This window comes from Ciona robusta, chromosome 13 (genome assembly GCF_009617815.1).
Source record: "Ciona robusta chromosome 13, ASM961781v2".
Classification (NCBI taxonomy): domain Eukaryota; kingdom Metazoa; phylum Chordata; class Ascidiacea; order Phlebobranchia; family Cionidae; genus Ciona; species Ciona robusta.
In genome coordinates this window covers 3,193,411-3,204,359 of record NC_143247.1, presented here as the reverse complement: position 1 = coordinate 3,204,359, position 10,949 = coordinate 3,193,411, and the positions used below count along the sequence as shown (strand labels likewise).

The following is a 10,949-nucleotide window of genomic DNA, read 5'->3' as shown; positions in this document are numbered from 1 at the left end:
AGTTATTGAATACATAGTAGGGTGGGGGAAGAAGGAACACCTATTTATTCTCCTTTCTTGTCCCATTTGGTAATAAACAAAAAGAATTTGATAAAAAAACAAAACCAGATTATCACGACTCCCATTGACAGTTGTTAATTGTTTAAAACACGATCAGTATATTTGGATATTATGTACTAAAAGTGTCCCGTCTTTCCACAGTACTATATAACACCACAATACACAACACCAAAATGTACAAGCTGTATTGCACTTTAGTCTTTGCTGATTTCTATTGCACAGTTAAGTTGAGAAAACATTTAACAAAAGTACTTTAGTTCAAAGCAGGAGCTTTTAAGTTTTGCTTTTTACTTTTGTGTTTTCATTTCCCAACATTTTTTCTCATTTAAAAGTAATAACAAGGGTAGTCTTGGCAATGTGGGTTTTGGTTTTTATGTGGTTTGGGCAGAAAGTTGGGGTATATCAATAAAAAAAACAAATATACAATGCTAAAATGACACCAGACAACAAATGAAGTAGGCTGCGAAACATTTTAGTTTATACAAGTTTTGGCAAAAGTTTAGTAAAGTTTAAAAATAATAGCCATGTCATAAAATCTATGGTATTGGTGCACTAATAGGAAGAAATTTAACACAATAACAACGTATGCAACAATCTACATACAGAATGATGTGCTAAACTTAACTTTAGTAGATAGGTGTTTCAGGTATTGAACGGTTTGAACCTATATATCAAGACAGGTTCTTTGATAATGTACCTATATAATAAATACAATTACATTATATCATCCTATAATCAAAGGGAATCCACTTCGTTCTGACTTGTCACGAATAAAATCCCAAGTAGGAGAAGCGTGGCAGTTTGAGCAAGTTGGTTGCGTAATAAATGTATCTTTAGTGACACCCACTGGTGATCTGACCAACCGTTTGCCCGTGATTATCAGGTCGTACATGTAGCTCATGCATGACCGCATTTTAGACGGGTTTCCACCAAATGCAGATTCTAAACAGAAAAGTAATCTTGTGTATTGAATATTAAACTGATGGTTAAAATGGTGAGCATCTGTCCCTGGTTTGTACATGGTTGGTGTGGGGTTGCTTACTATTGGCCATACACCATCTTCATAAAATGCTATTTCATCCCCTGCAAAGCAGAACGCTTCATCACTTTTGAGTTTGTTTGGACAGTCCAAAAGTGTGAGGTTCAAGCATGATATCCCACTGTCAACCGACGGTCTTTTCATTTGAACCAACGTCCGACCATGTACAATCTCCATGAACCTCACATAATGAGAAGTCTGGAGTGACAGAGATCCACCAGGCTTGGCTGACTTGAAGGGTGAACACGGACTTCCCCCTTCACCCTGATAAATGATCTCAACAACCCCTTGAATGGCAGACTTAAGATCAGTGATGGGGAAAAGAGGAGAGACAAGATCTGATCCTGGAGGAAAAGAATCTCGCTCAACTCTCTTGATCTTGAAACTTGTTTGTCTTTCGTTGAGAACGAGTTCTTCTTTTGATATCTCAGAACTCCAAAACTTAGACACAGTTTTCAAATCACTGACCATCGCGGGATTATACCAATATGACATATTCAACTGTTTAATTGGATCGCCTACAAATATAGTTCCAGGCCCAATATTGTTTAACCCATCAATTTTAGCGCACGACTCCAAAGCAGTTAGAAACAATGTTATTTTTGTGTACAAAGATCCAATAGTGTTTATACCATATGGAGATATCTTTAACATTTTACTCGCATGGTTTTTTACTCTTTCCCATTTCCTCTGCAGTTGTAACTTTTCAGTGGCACCCAAAGTTTCTTGGTTGTCGTCATAACTTTCATCAAGAACTTCTTCCTCGAATTCTTGCAACAGTTGATCCATATTAGTAGATATAGTTCCCCCACTACCCTGTACTGGCAGTCTCTTCCATAAACCAACTATTTGTTTAAAGTCCTGTGAAAATATTAACAAACATAAATTAATGTTTTTCCCTTCTTTCTGATATTCTTTTCAACCTTTTGCATAATATTGTAAGATAAAAGTTACTAAAAACGCTTCTTCACCTAACACCAAATTACGTTGTATATAAACAATCTAAATTATGTTCACAACGTTACGTAAATGATAACTAGAATGCGGGCACAAGGTCAAAGTGTAGGAAACAGAACACCTGTGTTATTTATAATGACTGTTGCCTCTCTAAGGAAGAATTAATAGGTTACAAATATGCATTTATATCAACTGAAACTGTCGGTGTAACAGCAACTGTCGTTTCCACAGAAGGAAAAAGAAGTTATATTTATTCAGTGATGTGTCTGATGTATAAGTAAGTACATGTACAATTTTTATGCCAACTTGTCCTCACCTTTCTGTCTCTATCAGGTGATGGAAGCTCAATCTCCATGAAAATATCCTTTATTAGGCCCTTGGAGAACTTCTGTAGCGTGACTTGCAAACCGGGTGCAAGTTCAAAAAAGGAACCACTGCCAAGCTTGGTTGGGTAGATTGGAATCTCTTCTATGTTGGTGAGGTTCACTGTTCCTCCTATCTGTGTAGGTAGTAGTTTAGTATTCGAATGAATGAATGTAACTTACTTTATCTTCGCATCGCCGGAAAACCACAGTCGTTATCACACGGGTTTAACACCTCGTGCCAGCTTACGAGTTACCATGTATGTTACTTTGTATTCAGATTAAAAATAAGCTTCGTTCGTATACACCAGACACACATTGTGGCTTTATACACCTCATGCTCACTGTTAAATTATAACATTGGTGACTTCTTGTATATCACATATGGTGACTACGAATAATAAAGGCAGTGTAAAAGCAGCTGTTCCTAGAACTGAGAGGTTATGTAAGGTTATATTGTGAGTATAAATGCATACGTTCTGTTGTTATTAAAAACATTGTCAACCTATAAAAAGGGTGTCTTCTTATACACCGGACACACATGGTGTATTCATACACCTCATGCTCATTGTCAAGTTATAACATGGGTGTCTTCTTATACACCAGACACACATGGTGTATTAATACACCTCATGCTCACTGTCGAGTTATAACATGGGTGTCTTCGTATACACCAGACATACATGGTGTATTCATATACCTCATGCTCACTGTCAAGTTATAACATGGGTGTCTTCGTATACACCAGACACACATGGTGTATTCATACACCTCATGCTTACTATTTCAAAATTAACTTACTGAGTTAAGAATATTGGCAGCAATAGACATATGCAACATCTCTTCGGTGTAGATTGACTTTATTTGTCTTGCTACTTTAAGATTCCTTGCATATTCAGTTTGTAAACTTAACCATGCAGTGAAATATGGGGGGATTGTGGTTAGCTCAAGGTTAACTCCTTTTTGTAAATACAGCTTCAACTTTTTCATATTCTCACCGACAACAGAGGGGTGACAGACATCTTTATCTGTCAATAAAAAAAAAATGTAAAATTTTTTCTTGTAAGAGACAAAAACATTACGCTTACTGTGTAGTCACATACAATAGACCTAGAAATTCACTGCAGTTAGAGTCGGATTTCTGCCACATTTTGTCTACTTTATACATACCTTCAGTTTCATTCCCATACTTCATCCCACATTGCATCCAGTTCCAGATTAATTTCTGCTTACTCAGCGATAAATCACGTGAAGCTGGCATGTATCTGTCATAATCATGCTTTGTTATGTAACAAGCAACATTATTTGGCAATTATATATAATACAAGCTTACATATAAGGTATATAAGCCTATATTGTCGTTTCATATACTTACTTTGGGTCTTCAAAGTCAGTTTGAAACATAGCAATCCTTATAAGTTGTGACTTCTGTTTCACTTCCATATAATTATGTAGATTGATTATCCCATTCTTTGACATTACGGGGTATAAGTTATAATACTGGGTGAGGATGCCTGTGGAAGGTATGGGGTTAGGTGGGATAGGACAACAGGCACAGGTGTACAAGTATGTTTAGAGGCGCAGATGTTTTATAAGTATTAGGTAGAAAAAACATGCGGTACTGTGGGTTAGGATGGTTTAAACATAACTAAAAAACAAATACGTTTAAGAAGCCACCATGTATTGTGTGAAACACCCGTGTATTAAACCCCTTGGTTTCCTACGCAAAGGATAAACATGAAAGTATCCTAACTCGACAGTGAGCATGAGGTGTATGAATACGCCATGTGTGTCTGGTGTATAAGAAGACACCCATGTTATAACTTGACAGTGAGCATGAGGTGTATGAATAAACCATGTGTGTCTGGTGTATAAGAAGACACCCATGTTATAACTCGACAGTGAGCATGAGGTGTATGAATAAACCATGTGTGTCTGGTGTATAAGAAGACACCCATGTTATAACTCGACAGTGAGCATGAGGTGTATGAATAAACCATGTGTGTCTGGTGTATAAGAAGACACCCATGTTATAACTCAACAGTGAGCCTGAGGTGTATGAATACACCATGTGTGTCTGGTGTATAAGAAGACACCCATGTTATAACTCGACAGTGAGCATGAGATGTTTTAATACACCACTTACACTGTACAACACATTACAAATCTACATATAGTGTACAACACATTACAATACCTTTAATATCTTGCCACGTTGGACATTCCTTCACTTCTACTTCATTATAAATCCTCACTAATGGAGCAAGAGTCAATACAAATTCCGAAGGGTGAACCATCCTATGAAGAAGTGTTCCTCCAAACTGTCCATTCTTAAAAGTATATTTATACCCGCCTATTGTGCACCTGTACAAGATATAAGATCAACATGACGTTGTTTTTCAACAGCATGATACAACCTTTTTCTATAGTTTTTTTTATAGTTTTTAAAAGGTATGTGGCAAACTGGCAAAGTACCAAACATAACATTAAGTTCCAGTTATCTTTGTATCAAATAAAAGCGTGTCTGCTCAACCCACAAGCCACAATGCAGTATCAATTAACTGAATGAATCTAACTTGCTTTATGCTCGCATGGCTGGAAAACAACAGTCATTATAACATGGGTGTTCTGTTTCATACACCTCGTGCCAGCTTACAAGTTACTCATATGTAACAGACTTATTCTCGCATGATAGGGCAACGACATTCATTATAACCCAGATGTTCATACGCCTTGCAGCTTACGAGTTACTATGTATGTTACTTTGTGGGTGATTATTGTTGAATTGTGTATAATTTTAAACAAATTGAGAGGTAATTAAAAGAAAACTACTTTAAAACACATTTAGCAACCATTTAACATTTTTTGTCCAACACATTTAGCCAATTGAGCACATGTTAACGAATTTAGCACATATATAAAACGATTAGCACAATTTTACATATATATATATATAATATAACATTAACAAATTCAGCACATTTCAACACATCTACAAACTTACGACATCTCCAGCATAAGAATATATAACTGCCCATCTAACCCACACCCTCGAGGATTGCCTGGTGATTTTAATGCAGAAATATTGAAGATCATTTTCCCTTCGTAGTTGGTAAGGCTGGTGTTGGAAGATGTGTGGATTACATCAGCAGGAAGGGACAGTGGTCTGTGGAATATATTTTGATTAAGTGGAAGAAAACTTGTTTATACACGCTTTATTCTCGCGTGGCCGGCAAACGCAACGCGAGAAGTTTATTTATACTGTCGTGGCGGGGAAATAGCAGTCAGTATAACACAGGTGTTCTGTTTCATACACCTTGTGGCAGCTTACGAGTTATCGTGTATGTAAATGAATAAAGATAACTTGTTTTATCTTCCATGACTTGGAAAATGACAGTTGTTATAACAGAAGTGTTCTGTTCTTATGTGAATAAGTAAGAAAATTCATAAACAGCAACTAAAAACAACAGAACCACAGTTTTGACAATCTACGCATGAATATATAAACAACTTATAGTTTAAAACATGTAGAAGAGATAATGCAAACCACAATTTAATTTAACTTACAATTTACATGTGTCAGGTCTATTACAGTCAGTTGTTGCATTCATTGGAACATTTGTAAACTTCATCTCAACTCCTGGCATTGGTTTATTAAACCTTGAAGCATAAGCGATATATTTCTTGGTCTGGCCATTGTTTAATCGCATAGCAAGTTGGTTTGAAACACCAATGGTGATCCCTTTCATGTATTCCTTTGCAATTATTGTTTCAAACCTGTAATATATATGGCAGTTTTTAAAACACTGGTTGGCATAAAGTTGAACAAAAAACAAATAGAGATAAAAGTTTTCGTAAGTATTGTTTTTGTGTATGGGGACAATTTAGACAACCCCTTTATAATAAAGTAGGGTGGGGGAAGACAGGACACCTTCAGCACATAATATCAAATCATCCTGATTGTGTTTTTAACAATTAACAACCGTCCATGGGAATCGTGAGAATACAGTTTAATGTTTCTTCGAATGTTGTTTGTTTACTACCAAATGGGACGAGAAAGCAGAACGAAAAAGGCGTCCCATCTTTCCCCACCCTACTTATTAAACCAAAGCCATACTTACCCCCGGCCAGCTCTCAGCAGAATAAGTTCGTGAAATTTAATCAAGTTTCTCCATCTTAAAGACAAATGAGAAATATCCACGTCAACTATTCCACCGTATTTAAAATACCAATCCATGTTTGTCCCAAAGTATTTGGAAGATAAGTTGCCATTGCGCGTGATGTAATACACAGTGGTTGATCCCACTTTATGGTGACCGTGTGGGCACACATTAGGGGGGTATATGAGTGGGTATCTGTGAAGTATTAGAAAATAAAATAATCACCCACCAAGTAACCACATGGCAACTCGTAAGCTGGCACGAGGTGTTAAACCCGTGTTATAACGACTGTCGTTTTCCGGCCACGCGAGGATAAAGTAAGTTACATTCATTCATTCATTCATTTCATATGGTAATATTTGGCATAAGTGCTAAATATATCAATCTAAACGTAAAAATGAGCTTGAACCTGTTGTTGACATTATTGCAAAGGTATGTTAAAAACATATTATGCAGCATGTTTGTCAGAACAGTACCCACCCAAAAAGTAACATACATGGTAACTCTTAAGCGGCCACAAAGTGTATGAAACTAAACACCTATGTTATAACGACTGTCATTTTCCGACCATGAGATGAGAAACAAGCTCATTTATTATATAATGAGTTAGTTAGTTAACATGAAACATATTCTATATCATAAACTTTTGCCAATAGACATTAGATATATATACAATAAACATCAATAAATGTCAGGTTTTTTTATAACGAGCTACGAGGCCAACAGCAATACCTGCAGTTAATCTTTATAGCAAGATCCACCCCTTGTGAGTTTATGTGGCCGTTCATTTTGCCATGAAAAGAACCACTGAAGTCCATGGTAATTACCTTCTTCTTATAATTAACAAAAAAAGGAGTTGGTATCGCGTGTATTGTTGACTTCAACATTCGTCCAGCTGTTATTTCATTTGGGTCATCAGGAGAAGTTAAACCTGTGAAATGTTATTATTATAGATCTTGAAATACATGGTGCCAAAATTTAGTGACACATTAGCAATACAAACCTGGGTACATAAGACATAGAATTCTGGTCGGACTTTACATAAACATAATGACGTATATGTATACTTAATACATTAATGGTTGCACAACTGGTAATTAGACGTTAAATTCACGGTGCCCTTTTGTTGTATATTATGTTTCACCATAAACCTAGGTACAACATCTGGTCAGTCTTAAACATAACAGCCATGTAGCCTAAATACATTAGTGGTTGTTTGAAACAAAACACCCGTGGTATAACGACTATTGTTTTCTGGCAAGGCGAGGATAAATAGGTTACATTTGTTCATTTACATTCATCTTACCCAATGTCCCCACCATTCTGCATGAGAATGAGAATTGATTAAAGAGATCAATGACATAAATCATTGATAGTTCCTCAGCATTGTTGAACATAGACTTGTAATGTGAACTTTCCCATGTTATATTTTCAACTTTTCTAGGGAAACAAACATAAATAAAAATACATTCAATGAGTAGAAATACTTAAGATTATGCATTTTAAGATTCAATCATGTTTTGCAGTTTTTTTTGTATAATAATTATTGGACAAAACAAACGATTTAAATGTTTTAAAAATGTGTTTTTTTTTTGTCCCAGTCACCAATTTTGATGATAATATATCAACACAAACATTTTTGTTTTGCGGCAGTTTTCAAACCATGAATGTATAATCGCAGTAAAACCAGTTTTAAAGGTTAAAAAGGGAGATATTTCTTACAAATGTCTCATGACCCAACTCACGTTTTAAACCTTCCTAGGCCACCAATAGCATAACCCTTGATCTTCTTGTTAGCATGCATAACGCGGCCACCCTCCTGCTGCACAGATCCTGGTCGCAACCTTCCTTTTAGCACACCAGGGATTTGAACTGTTAACCCCCATACTTCTACAGTTACTTGCCAGTCTGGATCAATTGTGGCAAGCTGGCCTCTAGTAATCTCTATATGGGGGTATTAAAGGTCAAATAGAGATGGGAAAATGAAGGTTTTTGAATAATAGTTTGACACAAGCCTCTTACTGTGCCAGAACTTGTTTTAGGACTCTAGTTGTTTAGTTAACTTAGTTTATAATGCCAAAAACACCAATAATAGTTTCGTTTTTTTTTTAACTAACTATTCACTATTGCAACTCAGGACACCTTCAGCACATATACAGTAGGCGACGGTCAATATTTCTTACCTTTAAACACAGATCCAACAATAGTATCAGTAGTTGAGCATTGTGATGGACCTGTACAAATGGATTTGATTGTTGAGTTCATGAAATAGACGTGTCCACTGCCATCAGGATTCCAGTTATTAATACGGAACATGTAATGTGTGTATTTGTCATGCTGAAAAAGAAATAAACCAATGAAACTTTTTAAACCAATGAAAATACGGAAATAAACCAATGAAAATACGGAACATGTAATGCGTGTATTTGTCATGCTGAAAAAGAAATAAACCAATGAAACATTTTTGTAGTTGGCTTAAAGTACGCTGTTTTGTAAAGAAAAAATAACAGAAATTTTTGTTTTTGTATAGAAAAAAAAAAAAATTATTGGCATTGCCTTTAAAAGGATATAGAACTACTGTTTTTTACAGAAAAAATACAGAAATGTTGCTTGTAAGATACCCTATAGTCATTATTTGTGTATTTATTAGGTTAATTGGGTGTAATTGGTCCTAACACGAACAAATAACTACTTTATAATCTTTAGAAAAATGTATTTTAACAATAAGCATGTAGTTTATTTAAATAGGTAGTTCCCCGATATTTTGCGCCAAAACAATAAAAATATAAAATAAACAATGTTTAGGGGACTTCAACATTCAAACTTACAACAACACTAATTGACTTTTCCTTAATTTTGGCCGCTATATTGGAAAAGTATTCGTTCTGGTAGTTGCATCTTTTATTATTTATTGTGTTCGCGTCCATTACAAGTGTACCGCCAAAGTGTATCCTTGGCCAAGAGAGGTAGCCTATGAAAAAATATTATCATTTTTTTTTAAAATCAAGCGAGTATCCTAAAACGAAAGAATATAACTTTTTTTTATTTTCGTGTGGTGGGGAAACGACATCATTATAATACGGGTGTCCTATGTCATACTCCTCGTGCCGCTTATGAGGTAATCAGTTCTGTAGGTGCTTACTTGGGCAAAATTCTGGAAAACATTCTTTGGTTTCGACTTTTTGCTCGCAGTTTATTCCTGAACATTTCCAACGGCGAGTGGAAACCCCCGAACCACACGTCACACTGCAGGATGACCACGTGCTCCAACTGTCCGATGAGATTGCTGTAATTAAATTCAAATAAATTGACCAAATGATCGCCAAATACATTGAAAACAAATCAGAGCAGAAAACAGATTGCCAATCAGCCACAAAACAAGCATATAGTAGGATGGGGGAAGATGGGACACCTTCGGCGCATAATATCCGAATATTCTGATCGTGTTTTTTAACAACGGTCTATGGGAGACTTGGGCATATAGTTTTATAATTCTTTAAAAGTTCATTGTTTACTACCACATTGGACGAGAAAATAGAGTTCAAATGTGTCCCAACTTCCCCCACCCTACTATATCAACACATATAGCTTCTATTCTCTCGATGTTCCATAAAGGCTGTCATTTTGTCATTTTTTCGGTTTTGTTCTTGATTAAATGTAGTTCTTACTGCTTCATTCATTAAGTTAAACAACAACTGTACACCAGGAAAATAGATACACGAGTTTATGTTCGTATGGATAAACCATGTGCATTATAATAGCAGAGTATACTAAACCCCAAAGTTAGTATAGACCACTGGGCCTCCCTATTGTTTATTAATATTCTCTTTATTGTAATAGAAGAGTCATATAAATTAAAACCTATTGCATCATAGGCGTACAACGTAAGAATATTATGCCTAGTTTTAATGTGAAAAACATCTTAACCGTTTCCTGACCACGCTTGGAACAATAGGCATTTAAACCCAACAAGAAGTCGCATATGGCGACTTACTACAGACATATCTACTTACCGAAGCAAGTCACTGGCATTGCAAGGCAGGCCAACACAACAATCCTGATCGGTACAAACATTTTCCTCAAACTAAAACCAAACTCAAAACACCAAGCGGTTTAGTATTGTTTTCCTATACTATATGTCCGGCAATAATCCCCTGCCGGGCCCTGTGCGTTTATTTCTCAGGCTATCTAACCTATACCAGAGGCGCCTATCTGTATAAAGGCTTTGGATAATAAGCGAGTTTTCCTCGGCTCGGTGCAGATTTCACGGGAATAAAACCGCCGGCTGTTGCGAACCACTTCCTATATAACTGTGGGCAGCTTTAGTGTATAACAGGTTTCCTATATCGTTCAAACCGCAACTCAATACGT

The 10,949-nt window shown here is 36.1% G+C and overlaps 1 protein-coding gene across 1 annotated transcript; it reads right to left on the bottom strand.

Annotated features, from left to right (window-relative positions):
* Positions 1–229: 229 nt before the first annotated feature.
* On the bottom strand, positions 230–10,803 carry LOC149725851 (uncharacterized). Its single transcript, XM_089891354.1, has 16 exons — positions 10,592–10,803; positions 9,721–9,864; positions 9,407–9,549; positions 8,762–8,915; positions 8,324–8,522; positions 7,885–8,018; positions 7,311–7,509; positions 6,540–6,773; positions 5,986–6,195; positions 5,423–5,584; positions 4,616–4,782; positions 3,794–3,932; positions 3,589–3,683; positions 3,220–3,446; positions 2,373–2,555; positions 230–1,960 (listed from the first exon to the last, which is right to left on the bottom strand). Exons 1-16 carry the CDS (start codon positions 10,650–10,652, stop codon positions 785–787), a joined length of 3,627 nt encoding a protein of 1,208 aa, XP_089747480.1. The 5' UTR covers positions 10,653–10,803; the 3' UTR covers positions 230–784.
* Between the last annotated feature and the right edge of the window lie 146 nt (positions 10,804–10,949).

Excerpts from the sequence above, each read along its gene's own strand:
- LOC149725851 (XM_089891354.1), bottom strand. The coding sequence starts at position 10,652 with ATGTTTGTACCGATCAGGATTGTTGTGTTGGCCTGCCTTGCAATGCCA. Across the intron at positions 6,196-6,539 it reads CTGCTGAGAGCTGGCCGGGG|GTTTGAAACAATAATTGCAA; the intron begins GTAAGTATGGCT and ends TATATATTACAG. Across the intron at positions 3,684-3,793 it reads ACTGACTTTGAAGACCCAAA|ATACATGCCAGCTTCACGTG; the intron begins GTAAGTATATGA and ends TGATTATGACAG.